This window comes from Mustela nivalis, assembly GCF_964662115.1.
Source record: "Mustela nivalis genome assembly, chromosome: 10".
Taxonomy (NCBI): domain Eukaryota; kingdom Metazoa; phylum Chordata; class Mammalia; order Carnivora; family Mustelidae; genus Mustela; species Mustela nivalis.
Genome location: NC_139029.1, coordinates 98,010,308 through 98,031,942, shown reverse-complemented (window position 1 = coordinate 98,031,942; position 21,635 = coordinate 98,010,308). Strand labels below are relative to the sequence as shown.

General features: G+C 37.1%; 1 protein-coding gene across 1 annotated transcript in view; it reads right to left on the bottom strand.

Annotated features, from left to right (window-relative positions):
* The window catches only part of SPAG17 (sperm associated antigen 17), a 221,863-nt gene extending 210,336 nt beyond the window's left edge, over window positions 1-11,527 (bottom strand). Inside the window, exon 1 of the mRNA XM_082688009.1 lies at window positions 11,347-11,527. Within this exon, the coding sequence (XP_082544135.1) occupies window positions 11,347-11,433 (87 nt within the window). The 5' untranslated portion in view covers window positions 11,434-11,527. The remainder of the gene's footprint in view (window positions 1-11,346) is intronic.
* Between the last annotated feature and the right edge of the window lie 10,108 nt (window positions 11,528-21,635).

Genomic DNA, 21,635 nt, shown 5'->3' with positions numbered 1-21,635 from the left:
AAGCTTGTGTGTTGGTTTAATGCAAATCATGAAGCGGGAGTAGTTGAACATTTGAAAAGTGCAATTAACTTCTAGGGATTTGGTTTTAATGAAATATTCTACTGGAAATTTCAATACATTCTTTAGCTTTAATAAGACAGAAATGAAAATATGTTGTCCATATAAAATTAATAAAGCAAACTATAGAGAAACAAATGAACAAAGGGTATAATTTGAAACAAAACAAAATAATTATAAGAGAAAAACTATCATATTGTCTAACAAATGACACAGAAATGGGCTTATTATTTTATGACAAAAATGAAAAGTATGATGAATTAATAACCTCTTTCAATTTATTTAATCCTAAACTTTAGTCACATTATGTATGCTAACCAAGTAGGTTTAGGGTGATCAAAAACTTACAAAATTGGGGTGCTTGGGTGGTTCAGTGGGTTAAGCCTCTGCCTTCAACTCAGGTGGTGATCTCAGGGTCCTGGGATCAAGCCCCACATTGGGCTCTCTGCTCAGCAGGGAGCCTGCTTCTCCTCTTTCTCTCTCTCTCTGCCTACCTCTCTGCCTACGTGTGATCTCTATCAAATAAATTTTTTAAAAAATTTAAAAAAACCTTATAAAATTAAGCCACCTGATTAAATATGACAGTCCAAGAAATGGCTTTTGTGATTTAATTGGTAATAAATAAATATGTAAAAACCCAGACAGTATTATGAAGGCTAGAAAAAAATTTCAACATAATAATTAAAAGTTCAAAAGTTGGAATTATAAAAAGTGCAAAAGTATAATTGATTACTTTTAGTATGATGAATAATATTGTTGATATTGAGAGACATTCTCTACATACAGAGAACTACAAATTACATAATGACTAGCAATGTAAAAGGAAAGTTATAGGAAAAGCCTATGTACATTCTTCATGTCACCTCATGACTCAGATGAAGACAACTTTAAGGATGTGAGCCCCATCAACCAAAGGCTGTACCAATACTTCTGAAAACCAACAAATGATTTTTAAATCATTAGAAAAATGTGATGACTGATAAGTACTAAAAATGATACCATCTGGCAAGGAGTTTCATAAGGTACACATAGCTTAGTTTTCATAGAGAATAAAAAGTGATTTTTAATTTTTAAAATTTATATGTTGATTCACATATACTTGTGAAAATTAATGTATTTTTAAATTTGCACCCCTGAATGAAGGCAGGCAAGAAGGAAGTTTAGAAGGTTATTGTAATAATGTTGGAAGTTACAAGGGTAAAAAAGAAAGACATGAAATAAAGAAGTAAGAGTAATAGGACTTGTTGACCAATTTGATATTAGAAGAGGAGGTGCTAGGGTGTTTCTGACTTCAACGAACAGGGTAATATCAGTTTTGAACATACTGAGTTTGAAGAACATGTGTAACATCCATATGAAAATATATAAAAAGTAATAACAATAATAATTATTATCTTATATAATATTTATAAATATTTATATTGGGCTAGTGTTCCATATTCTTTCAGATACTTTATTTGATTTTCATACCACTCTAGTAAATATAGTAATACAAGATTATTACTAGAAGCTCCTTCTTACTGAGCCCCTACTATTCCTCCATTTAGCAGAGTTATCTGAGCCCTTCTGTCTGTCAGCAGGATAAATCCCTGCCTTCATGGAGCTGACCTTCTTATGGAGGAAGACTGACGATAATGAAATAAATGTAAAGTAGAAAGTCAGGACAGAGTCAGGGTTAAGAGGATGGAACGTGATGGTGTAGTTGAAATAGGATGGTCAGAGAAGGGGGTACTTGAAGAGAATCCTGAAGGAAGGGAAAGAGTGATTCACATGATTTTCTTGGGAGGGGTCATTCTCAGCAGAGGGCACAGCAAGGGTAAAGATGGCAATATGCTTTTTGATAGATCTGAAGATCACCAAAAAGACCAGTGTGGCTACCACAGACTAAGTGAAGGGGTGAGTCACAGAAGATTTGAGATCAAGTCAAAGTAGTTGGCAGAGGACACACACACAGGGTCTTTTAAGGCCATGGTAGAATATTTGGATTTTACTCTAAGTCTTACATCCTAAAAGAACCACTTTAGCTCTGTATGGTTACAAGACTCTAGGTCAGCAAGAATGGAAGAAAGAGACCAAGTTCTGAAGTTCCAGGGTAGAACCAATAGAATTTACTAAAAGTTAATTATGGGGTGCATAAGAGGGAAAGAAAACTTATGCAAGATTTTTGGCACTATTGACTCACTGGGTGAATGGTGAGACGCCTCAAAGAGAAGGTGAAGAGCAGGTTTGAGGGGGGACAATCTTAGGGTTTGGGTCTGGACCTGTGAAGTCTGAGATACTATGTGCTAGATGTCTTTAGATCATTTCAACAGTCAGTCTAATATCCTCAAGGGAGGTATGACCATTGTCCCTGTTTTATAGTTGCAAAAACTAAGGCTTTGAGATTTTCTTCAATTTAAGTTCTTATAACCAATGGATTGGGACTAATCCTAGAGCTCAGCCAGCAGGCTGAGACCATATAATATACTCAATGTATTTAATTCAAAAGTATTTCTTGAAGGTCACTATGTACTTACTTATCACTCAGGTGCTGTGACCAGGAAGGAAATATTTAAATATGTTAACTTTTTGCTACCTTCCAGGAATTTGCACTGTTAAAAGGAAATGTAGATGTAGTAGATGACACTGAAATTGTTGGACAACAGCTCAAAATAAGATAGCAGTAAAGATAACAATCACTGGAGTAATTTAGTATAAGGAAAAAAGTCAGTGAGGGATAGAACTGTGTGTGACTTGAGCTCCTTTCTGGAAGATATGAAGGAAGATTTTAATGAGAAGGTGTTGGCTGGTTTTCAGGCCAGAAACCTGCATGGTATAGTCAGTATGTACCTGGGGATACCACGGAGACCATTCAGCTGGAGTAGAGAAAGAAAGAGATGGATGGGCAGAGGAGGGCCAAATTAGGCAGGGTTGTGAAAGCCAGGCAGAGCATCTTGGATTTTATCCCATAGGTAACTAGGAGCCAATGATGGTTTCTAAGGCTAGAGCTGAAACATGGTCAACATTCAGCATTTCTTAACTAACATTTTCCTAGAGGGTTGCCAAACTCATATTGGCAACATTTATATATTTTACTTGTATTTGATATTTTTCATTTGCAATAAAAGTGATCACATATAACATCTAGATAGATATTTTGACATGCTTATTCCTTTTGGTTCCCAACTCATTCAAATAATACATTTTTGTCCAACAAGGAGAAATTATAATGTGAGGTTATGAAAAGTCCATTTCCCTCTTAACATTCTTCCTAGCAACTCAGTTGTTTTCATTGGCTTTTATTAAAACAACCTTTGTGTGAACTGGCAATTTGTTTTGTAAATATCAATGAAAGCATATTTCAGAAAATGCAGTAATAAAACCAGCCCAATTTCAGAAATATGCTTGCTGCCAGACATCAGTCTTCAGCTCATATTATGAGTATTTCCAGTAAGTCTTAAGTACACATTAACATGAGAAATAGCTCACTGTTTAAGATCAAAAAAGTTGAAAAAGCCTTCACTGCCTCTCAAATATGGTTTAAGGATTCTGTCCAATAAAATGTATTTCCCTTTTTGATAAAATATATTTGTAATGATCAAATAGCTCATTTTAATTGAACATTTTCTCCCCGAAAAAACTGACTTAAACTCAGTTTATTATCATCATAATATCTACATGTTTAATAGTTTTGTTTGTGTGACAGGTCTGGGATATTAACATTTCAGCAATACATATCTTGATCCATATCCACCTTATTAAATCTTTTCAAGAATTACAACTTTGTCCAAGATTTTAAGGAACTCTATTACTATTTTTCAGATATGCACAACTCAGCTATTGTCACTAAGCTACATTTAATAAGAGAAAAATATTGTTCCTCAACTGAAGTAGAGTAAGGAAAGACTACTAACTAAATTTTCTGAAGAACTTCCCCTTGAATGCCTCCTGGCTGGCAGAAGACATATCTGAGAAGTGAAACAGTATGGTTGCAAAGTTGTTTTCTAGGCATTGTCATAATTGTGTTATGTATCTGTGGTGATGCTTTTTATGTAGCTGTTTTCTGTCCCTTCCTTTTCTCTCAGAACACACCTCCACCATGTACTAACTATCCTGGTTTCCACAATATATATTTCTTCATGTTTCAAAGTAAATCAGGGAATTCATTCCATTAATATAGTTTGAGTGTGATACCTTATGCTCACAACCATGCTAGTCATTGTGGGGTAGGTACAAGGGGTATAAATATGTTATTTGCTAGGAAGCAGCTCACATTATACTTGTGCTCTATAAAACATAAATTGACAGCACATAATTCAAGGCATTCTGTAACTAAGTACTGAGTTATAAGAGAAAGCCTAGGGCCAAAGTGAGGGAAGTTAAATCGTAAGCATAGAAAAAGAGGGCATTACCATGTATAGCGGCAATTTGTGTCTTTGATGCAAATATTATTAGTTACTTGAAAAGTATCATACATTTCAATGTATAAAAACATACATTTAAAATGAAAATATAGAAATTGGAAGCAAGACCTCCTGAGTGTCATTAAGAATCTCAATATGTTATGGTAGATGTTCCCAAATATTTTTAATTATATAGATATTTATATTTAAGAAAACTGAAGTCTTAATCAAGAAGTAAAATCTTAGTGATAAATTATAAAGCAAATGACATTAAGTGTTCAGTCCCTTATGCTGGGTATTAGGGAACAAAAATCATAATTATAAAATGAAATGAGGGAATTAGAATAGTGAAGCTGGTTGGGTTAAGGGGTATGTGGATTAAACTTTTTTTTGTTGTTGTTGTTTTTAATGTTTCTTTGTGGTGGATCACAGCAAGCAAATGGAATAGTTGTTATGCCTAAAGATGGCCTCATGAGTTATGGCTGCCTTTTTGCTACACATAAAAATGAGGCCTAAAACCAGGAACAAATGAAAAAAAAAAAACCCTCAGGTATTCTGAAAATATGAAAGGATTTAATAAAATTAGGAAAATACCCAAAACTCTACCTGTGAGATATCTAAATCAACACAAACTTTTGGGGAACCTGGAATTGTGAAGAACATATTTGAGGCAAAAGTCCATAATATCTTAAAGAAAAAAAAAAAGGATTTGCATCCGTCTTCTGAATATTTTCCATAGTGTTATCATGCTGTCACTTATCATAGAAAACACTGCGATGTTCTTTTACCCCGTGTTGACACAAAAATTCTGACCATAATACAAAATTCCAATTGAAACATGTAGCTCAGTCATTTTGAAGCTATGTGACATTACCCAGAAACAGGCCTTGTGTAATCAGTAAGCTCCTAAAGGGAATGGCTCCATTGTTTGAATAATTGTAGAAAATTTTCCTAAATTGTCATGAACAAAGCCCCTATTAATATCCACTTTCTCAGCATCACCTGTCATATAATAAGCTTGGAAGAAACGGAAAGATTGGAACTGACTACAAATTCTCTTAGACCACAGTGATATCAACAAAATGGCAGACTAGGCAGTTACAGGTCCTCTGTACTCACGGGAAACATTAGAAGAACAACTACAGACTGACTAAAATCATTTTATAGGAGCTCTAAAATCAGTCAACGATCTAAAGTAACCAAGTGAACGCGCAACCAAGAAAAAGTCACATTCAATATGGTAGGAAATTTCATGGCACTTGTGCTCTTCCTTGTCCCATCCTTTCTCCAGGAGAAGGAATAGCCTTTTCAACAATTGGTGCTGGGAAAACTGAATATCCCATGCAAAAATATTACTAGGTTGGATGCTTATCTTACACCATCTACAAAAATTAACTCAAAATGGATCACATATCTAAATTCAAGATTATAACTATAAACATCTGAGAGGAAAACATGGGGGAAAACCTTCATGACACTGGATTTGGTAGAGATTTCTTGGATCTGACACCATTTGCAACAAAAGCAAAATCAGATAAATTGATCATCAGAATTAAAAAATTTGTGCGTCAAAGACACCATCAACAGACTGAAGAGGAAACCACAGAAGAGAAGAAAATATTTGCAAATCATAACATCTCATAAAGGTTTAATATCCAGAATATATAAATTAGTCCTATAATTCCACAGTAAAAAACAAAAAACAGAAATTCTCCACTAAAAACATGGGCAACAGGGGGCACCTGGGCAGCTCAGTCAGTTAAATGTCTGACTTTGGTTCAGATCATGATCTTGGGATCCTGGGATTGAGCCCCATGTTGGGTTCCCCACTTACTGGGGAGTCTGCTTCTCCCTCTCCTTCTGCTCCTCCCCAGCACTTGTGTGTGCATGCTCTCTCTCAAATAAATAAATAAGTAAAATCTTAAAAGAATATATGGGCAAAAGAAGATATACAATTTGGGGTGCCTGGGTGGCTCAGCTAGTTGAGTGCCTGACTTTTGGTTTTGGTTCAGGTCATGCATGATCTCAGTGCTCTGGGATTGAGCCCCACGTGGGGCTCCACACTCAGCTTGGAGTCTGCTTGAGATTCTCTCCTTCATCCCTTCCCCCACTTCACACTTGCTTTCTCTCTCTCTGTCTCAAATAAATAAATAAAATATTAACAAAAAAAAGATACAGAATTGGCCAAAAGTACCTAAAAAGATGCTTGATATCACTAATTATTAGGGAAATGCAAATTAAAACTATAATGAAATCGCACTTTGCATTCATTAGGATGGCATATATATATATGAATTTTAAAGTATTGGTGAGGATGTGGAAACTTTGGAACACTTGGCCTTGCTGGGGGGAATATAAAATGGTACAGCTACTGTGAAAAATATTATGGTAGTTCATCAAAAAATTAAACATAGAATTATCGCACTACTCAGCAATTCCTACTTCTAGATATATACTTAAAAAAAAAACTGTAAGTAGGAATAGGGACTCAAATAGATTTTTGTACACTTGTAATTTTTTTGTAAAATGTGTACAGTCATATTAATAGCAACATTATTCACAGTAGCCAAGAATTAGAAGCAAACCAAGTGGCCGTCAATGGATGACTAGATAAATAAGATGTACTCTGTACATACAATGGAGTATTATTCAGCCTTAAAAACAAGCCAATCTTAATACATGCTACAACATGAATGAACTTTGAGGACATCATGCTAAGTGAAATAAGCCAGTCACAAAAAGACAAGTACTGGATGATTTTATATATATATATATATATATATATATATATATATATTTTAATATTTTATTTATTTATTTTTTGAAAGACAAAGATCACAAGTAGGCAGAGAGGCAGGCAGAGAGAGAGGAGGAAGCAGGCTCTCTGCTGAGCTGAGAGCCTGACGTGGGGCTCGATCCCAGGACCCTGAGATCATGACCTGAGCAGAAGGCAGAGGCTTTAACCCACTGAGCCACCCAGGTACCCCAGGATGATTATATTTACATGAAATACCTAAACTAGTTAAATTCATGGAGACATAAGATAGAATGGTGGTTGACAGGAGCTGGGGGAAGAGGGGCATAGGGAATTCATTAAAGCGTGTAGTTTCTTCTAAGATTTTATTTATTTATTTGTCAGAGAAAAAGAGAGAGAGCACAAGCTGGGGAAGTGGAAGGCAGAGGGAGAAGCAGGCTCCCTGCTGAGCAAGGAGCCCCACGCAAGACTCAATTCCAGGACCTTGGGATCATGACCTGAGCTGAAGGCAGACGCTTAACCAACTGAGCCACCCAGGCATTACTAAAGGGTACATTTTCAATCAGGGAAGATGAAACAGTTCTGGAGATAATTGATGATGATGGTTGAACAATATGAGTGTACTCAATTTCGCCAAATAGTACATTTAAAAATGGTTGAAATGGGGTGCTTAGGTGGCTCAGTTGGTTCAGCACCTGCCTTTGGTTTAGATCATGATCCCAGGGTCCTGGGATTCAGCCTTGAATTAGGGTCTCTGGCCAGAAGAGAGCCTGCTTCTCCCTCTCTCTCTGCCTACCACTCTGCCTATTTATACTACCCGCCTCTCTCTGTCAAATAAATATATAAAATCTTTTAAAAAATAAATTAAAAAAAATGGTTGAAATGGCAAATTTCACGTTATTATATTTTACACTTCCCAAAAATACAAATAAAAATATCTTAGACCAGGCTGTCTCCAGATAGCACCTTCAGTCACCAAGTGTTTAGGTTAAACACATTTTCCTCTCATGTGACCGATAGAGTCTGCCTTGACAGCCTCTACAAGACAGCCTCTATTGAAATATTTGAAATAATTGAAATATATATGAAAATATAAATGAAAATATTTTATTTATCTTTGAAAAAAAATCTTTAACTCCTTAATGCTTCTGGAGATCTTAAATATAATGTCTTTGTCATGTACAAGTCCACATTAAGATGTGTTTTTAAAATCTTATTGCCACTATGCCTAAATATTTTTTGACCTAATTTGAGGTGTGATATTTCATGTATATTAATAAGACAAATGTTTTATATATACAGATAGCAAGTTAGTAAATGACTATTTGGTGGGCTTAATGCAGGAGCAATATTTACCAGAAGCAGTCTAATCCATATCTCTCTTTCTCAATTTAAATGTTCCAGATTTATTTAAAGCATGGCCTCCTTACCCAAAATAATCACTCTCCTTCATTTTACCTACTCGAATTCTCCCCATTCTTTAGGGCCTAGCTAAAGGCAAGTTATTTTACAAAACATTCCCTGACAATCCCAGCCCACATTCATCTAACTTCTAGTCTCTATCTAGTCATTTAGTGCTTAGTAACAGACTGTCTTGTATTATTTGCTATCATTTCGTGTTTTAGGACCAACTAACATGTACTAAAAAAGGAGCAATTCTGGGGTCTGGATGGCTCGGTCTGTTGAGTGTCTGATTCTTGTTTTCTGCCAAGGTCATGACCAGGTTGGGCTCTACACTCAGCATAGAGTCTGCTTGAGATTCTTTTCTCTCTCTCTGCTTCTCCCCACCAATAAACAAAAAAAGAAACAAACAAATAAATATTGTCTTTAAAAAAATTAGCAAATAACCCAACATGACCTTGGCGGAAAACAAGAATCAGACACTCAACAGACGGAGCCATCCAGACCCCAGAATTCCTCCTTTTTTAGTACATGTTAGTTGGTCCTAAAACACGAAATGATAGCAAATAATACAAGACAGTCTGTTACTAAGCACTAAATGACTAGATAGAGACTAGAAGTTAGTTACCAAAATACAGATACAAGGTAGATTCATTGAAACCAAATTGTAAATTTGTTGGTTCTCTTTTAAGTCTAGTGCAGCTCCCTGTGAACACGAGTTCTTTATACTACTGATGTGAATTCTTTAATCAGCTAATTCTAAAAACTGGCTTATGGAAGACTGAAAGACTTCCTTTTCTCTCAACCCCCAGCACATGCACGCACACACATACACACAACTGCACATACTGGAATGCAATATTTCCATGAATAGCAACTGTACAGAAGGAAACTTTGGGTGCCAAGGCAAAACAGTTTTTGAGTACCCACTATGTGCACTTGGCTAAACCTTGAGAATAAGGAATTCACACCTCTAGAATCAGCTTTAACGCAAATTCAGAGTCTGTTACATTGGTGGTTAAGGCATGCCTCTGGGCATTGGACTGCTGGGTTAATCCAGGAATTTTCCTCTTGGAGCAGACATGAAATCAAACTGAGAAAAAAAGATATATGAGAGGAGACAGTGGGCAGTTGTCTTCCCCTGCTATTAAAAAACATGTATTCAACAAACTGAAGAAGTTCATCCTTTGTAGTTAAGACTATGTATTATTTTGAGTTCAAATTCTTTCTTTTAATATGTAAGATTTATTGAAATTATACTTTCTGAGCAGAACTGAGAAAGCTGAGTATTATTTCAGGTTTTCAAGCCATAAGGAAAAATAGTGCCTTTAGGTTTTCCATTCAACTAGGAAAATTATAGCTTCATATTTGCAACACTAAAGCTAATGCAGTGTCAGCACCTCCATCAAATTCTGTTGTTCAGCAGTTTATAATTCAAGCAGAAAGTTTCACTCCAAGCCCAAACTTGGCCTTCACAATCCCAAAGCAAATGGAGAAAAAGCTATTTTGGCTAGGGCTGACTTACAAAAGCAAAAGAGAGGGTGCTTATACAGACTATTTTGAAAAACATCTTTCAGAATCTGAGGACGTAACTGAGAATTACTGAGCTGACATCCTTCATTCTTAAAGAAATAACCCCAAATTCCATGACGTCATGTCAGCATCAGCAGAATCTTAACCACTTTCATGAAATTCTTCATCAGGTAGAATTCCATATCAGACAGAATTACCTTTCTTAGAGAAAAAAGCACTACAGTAGAAAATAAGGACAAATGAGACTTTGGATATGTTTGTCCCTTAAGTGATGATTTTCTAGTGCATTATCCACACACACAGAAGATGAAAAAAGATTTTTTTTCAGTTTTTAAAATACATTGGAATGGCAGACTGCAATTCCCAGAATCAGCCTTTCTCCATCTAAATGTTATCTTAGACTCAGAAACAACTAAGTGTGGAAGTGGATTCCCAGCAACAGGTGAGAGGAGCTATTGGCCTCCCCAGTGAACTAAATGTTGGTGGGTGTGAGTGGGGTAGGGAGCGAGTCCGTTGGGGGTGCTGTGCAATTTGAAGTCCTCTGGCAGGTGGGTTACAGACTGCCTGGTTCTTTTTTTGCTACCCTACGGATGCTTCTAGCAGCCAATCCATCAGTACTCTGATATCTTACAGTACCTTCAAAATATTTCAAAAGTTTGATATCATGGTATCAGGGCATTGCATAAGAATTTCATCTTTTCCTACCTGCAGAAAGCTCACTTGTATGAAATACATTGATATCTTAGCTGCTGCATGTCTCTTTTCCTACAGCATTCAGTGAAGCCCTACTATAGGCCAGGCTACGGGTGAATCAGCAGGATTTCTGCCCTCCAGGAGAAGTCAGGAGGAAGAGAAAAGTTCATAAAGACGGCTCCAGTGTAATTTGGAGTGCCGTCTGGGCGACTCCGCCGAAAAGGATCGTGAGGTGTCATGGCTATACCACCTCTGTTCCCCACCACTCAGCTTTCTCCACACTTTGAAATCGCACTGATTCACCCGGTGTCCCCTTCTGCCCTCAACGCTCATTCTCCGCTGATGGGACCCCGGGTCTTTCGTGGGAGGAGCGATCCTTCTGGGGAGAGCGGGATCAAGAACTGTTTTCGGCAGGGGCGACGGGGCGTCTGGACGAGAGGGCGAGCCTGGCAGCGCCGTCTGGAGGCTCTGGCGGAGCTTTGGCACTGCGGGGGTCAGAAAGGATTTACGGGGCTCGGAGCTCACCTGATTGAAGTGTGCACCGATGAGCGAGGGTTCCCATATCTTAGAACTGTTGCTCACAGTCCCGCCTTTCTCTTTCTTGGGTGCCATGCAAAAGACGGGAGGAGCATGGGCTGTCTAAACTGGGCTCAGGCCTGGAATAAGCGTCCCTGCTGCCATAGCAACCGAAGCCACGCCCAGTTTCTGAACGACTTCGGTTCCCCTCCCCCAAACCTGCTCTTAATCCACAGGCCAACCGCTTCCGTCTCCATAGCAACCAGCATGCCGCAACCCTCAGGCCGGACTCCTAGACTCCTTGATTAAATTTTAGGATTTTCCAGCTGCACAACTGTGCAAATGGGAGAGGTCAGGCCGAGGCTGGCCTCGAGCTGGTCTGCTTACTTCCTTTTACTCGCTTGGCCCCTCTGCTGCTTCTTGGAGCCTCTTTGGCCCAAGGCATTGTCTAGAAACTCAAAATCCCTGGAATCCCACCCAAGACTTGGACACCAAGATTTTTTCGACCCTGGGCAACCTAGAATGGAGAGCTGATTTCCTTAAGAGACATCCCATGCCATTTCCTCACTCATACTAATCTGCTCGGACTGCTTCCTTATATGCAAATTTATCACCCTGACCTCCATCCTTAGCTTCAGCCTTGGGTCCTCCTCCCAGGGAATTCCTACTCAAGTGGGAGCACTTCTCTAAGAGATCCTTTATAAAACTGTAGTTGGGGATTAATGTCTTTCTAGGTTGTCTTCTCTGCCTAATCAGAGCCAGTTCTCTCAAACTGTCCCCCCACTGGTAAGCAGTCTTTCTTCCCCTCCACCCCCTGCCTCCCCCACGCTCACCACTACCTAAAGATCCTAAAGATGGTGGTCAGATTCCCCCAAATAATAATGACAGTAATAATAGTAATCATAATAACAACAGCTCCTGTCTCACGATCACTGCTATATCCTGTATATAGTTCTATCATTTAATTCTTACAACCACCTTCTTGCAAGTCTCACAGTGTGTGACTGAGGCACCAGGGTTAGAATCTGGGGTTGTCCGGGTTCACAAATCCAGTGCACTTAATTAACCTCTACAACAGTTTTAGGACTGCCAAAATGAGAGATGCCACCATTTGGGGGCCTAGGCTTACTTTTATTTATTTTTTTATTACAATAAAACTGATTTAAGGTCAGACAGGGCAAAACTCAATCGAAGGTGTTTTGCTTTCAGTACCTGTAAAATGCAATGTCTAACTATTCCCCTGAACCTGGAACTTGCCCAGAGGTGAGATGCTTCAATGATCCCAATGGGCCAGGAATGGCTAAGGTGACCCATGTGACCTGCGGCTTAATTTCATTCAGCACAACCTGCCAGCTGACCTTCTACAGGGGAAGATGTTCTAATGCTTTTTGTTGCTTTCTTTGAGGAATAAATTATGTGTGATGGTCATGGTGATATCCAGCCACTATCTCACTTCGTTTTGGGGAGGTGGAATGGGTTTAAAGATGCTGCTGCTTCCCAACTCCTATTCATAATTTGGCCCAACGAAGGGAAAATTTCTCCTCCTGCCTCAGTTGTTTAATACAGATTATTAAAGAGAAAGCACAATTTCTAGAAATAGTCTTTTCATAGGAAATTTACAAAAAACATCCACTTTTCCTTTCTTGCTGCAATATGTCTTATTACAATGTGTCTAAATGTTGCATTGTGTCTAAATATGTTATTTGTCTTCTGGGAGGGACTAGATCCATGCAGCCTAGTAGCAAGTCATACCTCTAGGCCCTCTCTTGTTATGAGAATAAAATGTCTGATGCGTAGTGAGCCCAGAGGAATCATGCAGAAAGAGATTTTCCTGAGGGTTTCTGCAACCACCTAGGCTGCCACTGATACATTATCATAGAAATTTCTCCAAAATTTTGTTCATCATTAAATTTTTCTTTATTAGGTGAAAACTGTTCTTTGGGTCGCAGTTTGAATATAAAGACCAATCACTTTCAGACATATATATATATATATATATATAGTCATTGATTACATCATTCTTCATTTTGATCATAACTCTTCGCATGGGTTTAAACCGTCTGGGAAAAAGGTCTTTCATTTTTACTAGAGAAGCAGTAAAAAGTTTGTTGGCCTTCCAGTTAGATTTTATAAAAAATTTAACTAGATGTTTATGTGTGTCATACTATGTTACTAATTTTCTTTCTTCTTGAATGTGAATGCATATTTCAATATAAAACATTATGGACAATTGGTTCAGCCAAATTGCTAGCAGATGATTAATAAGATGGGTTGCAGATAAGAAAGAGGAATGAACGGAAAAAATGGAATGAGGACAAAAAAGTAAGATTTTTTTTAAAAACTGCAGAGAAAGTGTCACTAGCTTCGTCTTATAAGTGACAGCTGTCTAACTCCAGTTTTTGCAGCAACAAAATTTTTGTGACATATACTGTGGTAAAAACTGACTAGCTATTCATCAAACATTTCATTCTTTTTCCTCCTGCTGTGAGAGTCGGAAGACATTTTTCAGTCTTTCTTATCCTTTGATGGGAACATGTGACTGAGTTCTAGCCAGGGTACATGAGCAGAATGATATATGGGCACATCCAAGTCTGGCCCTTAAAAATATCTTGCAAGCATTATTCATGCCCTTCCTTGATCTGCCCAGATATTGGGGTGACACAGAAAGCCCTACATTTCTGAATGATCATTGTGACACAGAGGTACCAAAGTCTCCCTTACTCCTGAGTGCTACCTTGTTTTCTCCACCAAAGGCATTGCTTGGGACCACTAAGTGCATGAAAAATAGACTTTTATTTTCTAAAGCTACTGAAATATTGGCATTTGTTATAGCAGCTAGAGTTACCCTAACTACTCTAACATTTCTGATAATTTTCATTTGAGAGTCAGCTTTTAATAAATCTAACAGTAGCTGGCCTTCCCCCATCGGCCTGAGAAAACGAGCTCGTGACTTTCAAGGAGGCGGGATGCAGGGCTGGCCACTGTGGAGGGTAAAATGTCCAATCCTTGACCTTCTGGTGACTATAGTCAGTGGTATCCACCCTCTTTCCACCCTTTACCCTGCCCTCCACCTGCTTCTACAGTACATTCATTCACTTCTTTATCACGTTAATAAATTCCTTAAAGAAGAGGTTTGCATATTAGAGCAATACAATAAATTCGTCTGCTTATGTCACATACACCTATGGAGATTTTTGCTCATTTTTCAGAAAGCAAACCGTGACCCTTCACTAAGACATCTGTGAACATAAATTATGATCTAGCAAATGATTTAGAGGAATTGAACATTTTAAATGTGAAAAATAGAGATTTCAGGATGGAAGGATGTACTTCCAATATAATCTTTTATAGTTTCCTTCATTAAAGTCCTAAAAGAATAAAAGATTTTGTAGAAGACTTTTATGTAGATTTCTTTTAAACAGATTTAGAGAATTTGAAACGAAAGTTCTATGCCTTTTGCGTACTTTTGGCCTATTTCATTATTCTAGGGAAAGTGGCACTGTAGATAATTTATGATACAAAAGGGGAAGACATTTTACAGTAACCAAATTTATAGGAGGTTTCATCATAGAACTGGTCTGTTTAATTTCAGAAAATAGGTGTGAATGACAATGGTCATAGTTTTAAGAAGTGAAAGCCATTCCCCCAAAAAAGGGACCCTGCCAAGAAGAGAAAAAGAAAAGAAAAAAAAAAAAGCATTGCCATCTGTCACACATTTATGCTTTTTTGGTATAATAAATTGTTTCCCCAACTAAATATAAGTTGAAACTTTATAAGCATATACTTTACTACATAAATTTTCCCATATGTCAGTGGCTAAAACAAAACTAGACTATTTGGAGGATTTTCTTTCTCTTTGGCAGGGTTACTCCTGGCTTGTTTCATTTAATTTTTGCATTTAATACTGTTTTGTTCACCAAAGACTGTCTACTTTTAGGGATGTACTGTTTCTTAAGGATATTATGATTATGGAATAAGTTATTTTTAAAGGCTTTATACTTCAATTTTATAGTGTTCAGAGAACTCTTATTTAGGCATGAAGTCAAGCATTATTTCTCATACCTGAAAGGATCTAGCCAGCTCCTCACGCATCTCGTGTTCTTAACTGTTGTCAGGTAACATCAGGACCCATGGACCCATTCATTGCCAGGCCAACATTTCAGGCACTCAAGGAATATTTAGCTAGAACACTCTGCTTGCCTTTGCTGGGAAGTTCTCACAGATGTGTGCTGACTTTTCAGACTGGCATCCTATGTCTAAGAACACTTCTCACAATATGTTTGTTCTATTTACCATCAGGAGCCTCACGCCTCTGACCTTCAAAACAGAATGTTGTAATGCACTGTCCTTGAGTTTTTATTGCGTGTGATGCAGAGGGCTTGATCTCTTTCAGCTACAAGTTTCAAAACATATGGAGAATGTTACACCTGCATTCTATGGTCAGCATTTGCTTCCTATTCAGTTGTGAGTGCAATTTAAAGTGTTGACTTTAATCTTTAAAGCCCCTCATTGTTTAGAAGTCAGTTATTCCAGATATCACATCTCTCTCTATGCATCATCGTGGCAATTAAAATCAGCTGCAGAGCTCGCAAGTCAGAATCCCCAGTGGATTGTGGGAAGCTTGGGAGTAGATCATTTGCTAAAGAAGAACTTCCCTAAGAACCCTCTGTTTCTGTGAATGATAAAAACAATATTCAAAGTTTACGGTTTTGGCCTGGAATGTCTTGTCATATATCTATAGGTCTCTGGAACTGTAATTAAATGATGCTGATTTAATTTTTATTTTATTCCATGTTATTTGTGGCCAAGAGTTTAGAATACCAAATCTCTTTTTTAATGAATCAGAAAAATAACAGTTGTGGATATTAAAAATAGAAAAAGCTAAAATTCATCTGTTTCATATTTGTTAGTGTGGGAGTTTTCACTCCAGTATGCTCTCACTCAAGTTTTTCTTTGAATCTAATTTTAAATGTCTTCAGTGAAGGGATTTGCTGTAAATCCTTTGGGGACGGTTTTAAAATCCATAACTCATGGTAAGTCATTTCTCTAAATGCTTAGCTAAATGTTTGATTTCTTAATGTTTTGTCAGATGTCTGTCACTTACAAATTTGTGCTATGTTAAATAATAACTTTCTTTTTACTGTGTACAAAGTTCAAAACCTGTGGTTGAGGTGAGCCTTCATTAAATCATATGCCAGACCACGGAACGATCTTTTGGGAAGAAAAGATATTATATGTCTATCTGTGTCCATATTTGTACCTATATCTATATATTCTCTTGCTTATGTTTCTCTGGAGAGCACTTACTAAATACACTGGTCTTCCAAGACTGCACTTTATTTATTTTAGAGAGAGAGAAAGAGAGCATGCGTGAGGGGGAGGGGGCGCAGAGGGAGAGGAAGAAAGAGAATCTCAAACAGACTCCCCGCTGAGTGTGGAGCCTGACTTGGGGCTCCATGTCATGACCCATGAGATCATGAGATTCGCTGAAATCAAGAGTCGGCACTTAACTGACTAAGCCACCCAGGTGCCCCAAGAGTGCATTTTAAAAAAATTACATTTCCTGTAGTCTAATATGTGGTGAATTCTTTGAAAAATCACCTTTATTACAACACATAGTTTTTATTATATGTATTTTATTTGACATCTTTTTTTTTTCAGATATTGATAATCATTGGCTTCTATGTGAAGTATAAAGTAATATTCATAGTACTGACATCTTTTATGTTTTTAAGAAATTTAAGAGGAGATTTCATTGAAATATAGAGTCTTTCTGGTAACAATATAATAGGAAGGAAACCTTACTGAAATCTACTTTCTGTTTTGTGAAGATGTCAGCCTGAAAAAAGAGAAGAGATTTGCTTATATTAAGGAAAATTTCCTACTCTATTTCTGTCCCTTTCTGAACACACATTCTCAGAAAACATCTAATGAAGGCTTTGCCTTATGGCTGATATAAATGGAAATAAGGAAACAATATGAAGAAAAAGAAAGTCCAAGTCCAGCACTAGGAAGAAAAGGAAGATTATAAGAAAAGACTCATTCAAACATAAAATAATTTCAGCCAATGCACAAGTCAATCGTACTGCTGAAGGTCATATTAGAGGCTGCTTTCTCTGCCTCACACTATTTCTGAATGAATCTATTCAGGTCTTCCACCATTTCCTTTATGGGAGCCAACCATTTCTAGGTTTGCCTACCAAAATAATGGCTTCATTGACTCTTTCTTAGATTTCAATTCTCTACTATATTAAACAAAACCAAACCTCATTCTTTGTTATGCTTTGATTGTTACACTTCACTTTTTCTCTTATGCATAGCAGTGCCTTCTTTATGCTCCTAAAGATTTTTTCCCCCCTTCAGCTGACTGTAATCTTTAGGCTTCTAATTTTGTTCACAATCAAGTTACACAATTTGACAATTATCCACGTTTTAAAACTTTTATGATTATTTTCACATAATGGTATGCACTCTACCTGAGCCAGCTGTCTTAATCCTTTAGAGTGTGGCCATTTTCCCTACTATACTTTTGGGTAATAACCACTGCCAATTTATCCCACTAAGTAAATTCCTCATTTTATTGAAATTGTTTTTATAAAGCTTAAGTTACTCACATTTATACCCATAATCTCTCTCCCACCCCGATCGCTCTAGTAGGAGTTTGAAACCCTGTTAATCTATTTGTTACCATAGTTTCCAAAATGCCTCAATATTAGCTTTTTAACTTTCCATAAGCTCCATCCTCAACACAACAGATCTATTAAAAATCAGAGAATCAAATCATGATGTTAAGAGACACTTCTTGAGATCATCTTCTATAAGAAGGGAAAAATTATTTCTCTTAGGCTCCATTCCCTGCTCCAGCCCTTCCTGGCTATGTAACAACCTTGGGCAAATTAATTTGCCCCTTTTTACTTCAGTTTCCTTATGAAATGGGATAATCATGTTTGCATTATAGGGTTGTTGTGAAGATTACAGTACTTAGTAGATGTAACTGCTTAGGAGTTGGCATATACTATGTCCTCAATAATTGTTACTTAATATTTTTTTGAGAAAGTTCTTAGAGTAGTTTCAGATTTACAGAAAAGTTGCAAAGATAGTGCCTGAATCCCATTTTACTCCACACAGTTTCTCCTATTATTAACTCTTAAATTAGTATGTTACAACTAGTGAACCAATATTGATATGCTATTATTAACTAATAGTTCTTACCTAATGTCCCTTTTCTGTTCCAAGATCCAGGATATTGCATTTAATTTAGATACTCTATCTCCTTAGGTTCCTCTAATCTGATAATTTCTCAAACTTCCCTTGCTTTTCCAGGACTTCGACAGTTTGAAATGCTAAGATACTTTACAGAATGTCCCTCGATTTTGGTCTGATGTTTCTCTTATGTGTAGACTGGGGTTATAGGATTAGGGAGTAAGTGAAGACATAAAGTGCTAATTATCAGCATGATACCAAGGTACATGCTGTCAACATGGCTCACTGAGGATGTTAACCTTGAACACCTAGCTAAGGTAGTGGTTGGTAGGATTCTCCACTAAAAAGTAGCACTCTCCACCACCAATTATTCTTAGCACCTAGATCTGGGTTTTTCATTCCATTCTCTAATAAAAATAATAATACTGTTTGAAAGAAAACTACTATGGACCTATGGACAGCCCAATCTTCAGATATGGGGAGTTACGCTCCACCTCCCTGAGGGAGCCAGTGTCTACGTAAGTATTTGAAATTCTATATCAGAAATCTTTTACTCACTACCATTTATTTATACAATTGTTTATTTCTATCAGTAAGGGTTCATAAATATTTAATTTATTCTTCAGGTTATAATCCAGTACTACTTTATGTATTTGGTGCTTAGCTTAATTGTTCTAGCTTTGACCACAGGGAGTTCTTTCAGTTGGCTTCTGGGTCTCTTTGACACATTCTTCCCTCATTGTTTTCTCTCTCTCTCTCTCTCTCTCTCTCTTTATTTAACCCCTTCTGGTACTATCAAACGTCCCAGGCTCATATTGCATATTCTCTGCCCCAACCCTAGAATCAGCCATTTCTCCAAAGAGCCCTGGTTCTTTTTATTAGAGAATGGAATGAAAAACCCAGATCTAGGTGCTAAGAATGCTTGTAACTACCAGAGTGTTGTTTGTTTCTAGGTGTTTTCACTATGTAGAATTAAGAAATAACCTATGAATATACACTTATATGTACATAATTATCTCTCTATATACCAATTTGGGTAACATAAATTCATACTAATATTTATCACTCTAATCCAATACCACATGGTTCCTTTTACCCTGCTAATAGTTTATTAGCTATGCATCCATTCAGTCATTCATTCACGTTGAGTGTCTATATTATATGCCAGGACCTATGCTCAGAACATGACGGATGCTCTCCCTACTCTCATGTGACTTAGAACTCGGTTACTAACTTAAATTTTTACTTTAGTGTTTTAGTACTCTCAAGGGCTGATACCACTCACACTCACTATAGTTTATTTTCACATGTTTTTCTCCCACCATACTCCATTCTCCCACTTTCAAAACTGTATTATCTCTACTGATGATCCATTTCCCTCTCCACCCTCATTTCTCTTCCTTCAACTCTTTGTCCTCTGGGGTTTGTTTGTTTGTTTGTTTGTTTGTTTAAATCTCTCTTTAAAACACACTCCAGCATAAAAGTGACTGGGACACTTGATAAGCAATTTACTACTTCCTGTTTGTGTGGCGTATTTTTAACCTCTTTCACATCTCATTTTGACTACAGAGTTCTTTAAAGAATGATCAGGTTATTACTATGTGTCTCCAGAGGCAAAGGAAACAAAAGCAAAAATAAACTATTGGGACTTTATCAGGATAAAATCTTTTGCACAGCAAAGGAAATAGTCAACAAAGCTAAAAGACAACCTACTGAATAGAGGATATTTGCAAATGACATATTAGATAAAGGGCTAGCATCCAAAATGTATAGCTTATCAAACACCCAAAAAACTAAAGCAAAAATCATCCAGTCAAGAAATGGGCAGAAGACATGAACAGACATTTAGATATATAAATGGCCAACAGACACATGAAAAAATGTTCAACATTACTTGGCATTAGGGAAATACAAATCAAACCCACATGAGATATCACCACATACTTGTCAGAATGGCTAAAATTAGCAACTCAGGAAACAACAGGTTTTGGCAAAGCTTGGAGAAAGGAGAACCCTTTTAAACTGTTGATGGGAATACACACTGGTGTAGCTACTCTGGAAAACAGTACGGAGTTTCTTTTAATTTTCAAAAAGTTAAATAGAACTACCCTAAGACCCAGCAATTGCATTACTAGGTATTTACCTGAAGGATATAAAACTACTGATTTGAAAGGGCACATGCACCCCAATGTTGACAGCAGCAATGTCCACAATAGCCAAAATATGGAAAGAGCCCAGATGTCCACTGACTGATAAATGGATAAAGAAGATGTGATACACACACACAGAGAGAGAGAGAGAGAGAGAGAGAGAGAGAGACAAGAATATTAGTCAGTCATAAAAGAATGAAATCTTGCCATTTTCAGTGAAGTGGATGGAGCTAGAGCCTATTATGGAAAGTGAAATAAATCAGTCAGAGAAAGACAAACACCATACAATTTCACTCATATGTAGAATCTAAGAAACAAAAACCAAGAACATAGGGGAAGGGATGGAAAAATAAAATATGAGGAAATCAGAAAGGTAGACAAGCTATAAGAGACTCTTACCTCTAGGAAACAAACTGAAGGTTGATGGAGGGGAGGTTGGTGGGAGGATGGCTTAACTGGGTGATGGACATTAAGGGGGGCATTTGATGTAAGGAGCACCGAATGTTCTATGCAATGATGAATCACTAGATTCTACTAATAATACACTAATTCTAATTATTCTACTAATAATATACTATGTTAACTAATTTGAACTTAAAAAATTTAAAAATAAATATATAGAAAATAAAAACCCATTTTACTATTAAAAAAAAAAAAGAGTGATGAGGTTATTATGAAGGTGTTTGTCCTTGGTGGCATCTTATGATTGCTACAGACATGAAAGAATTTGTATGGGATCCATCATTAGAGGTCCCACATGGTCTATTCATTCACCTGACTCCTGCTGTCAGGAATTGAAGGCCATGAGTTATTCTGTCACGAAACAGAGAATAATGTCTACTGATGCAAACCTCTAGGGTCTCCAAACTTAGTGTTCTTGTTTTCTGCTCGCTGAAAAGAAAATTTCTTGGCATTTTCATATATTGTTACGTTGAGTCAATATTT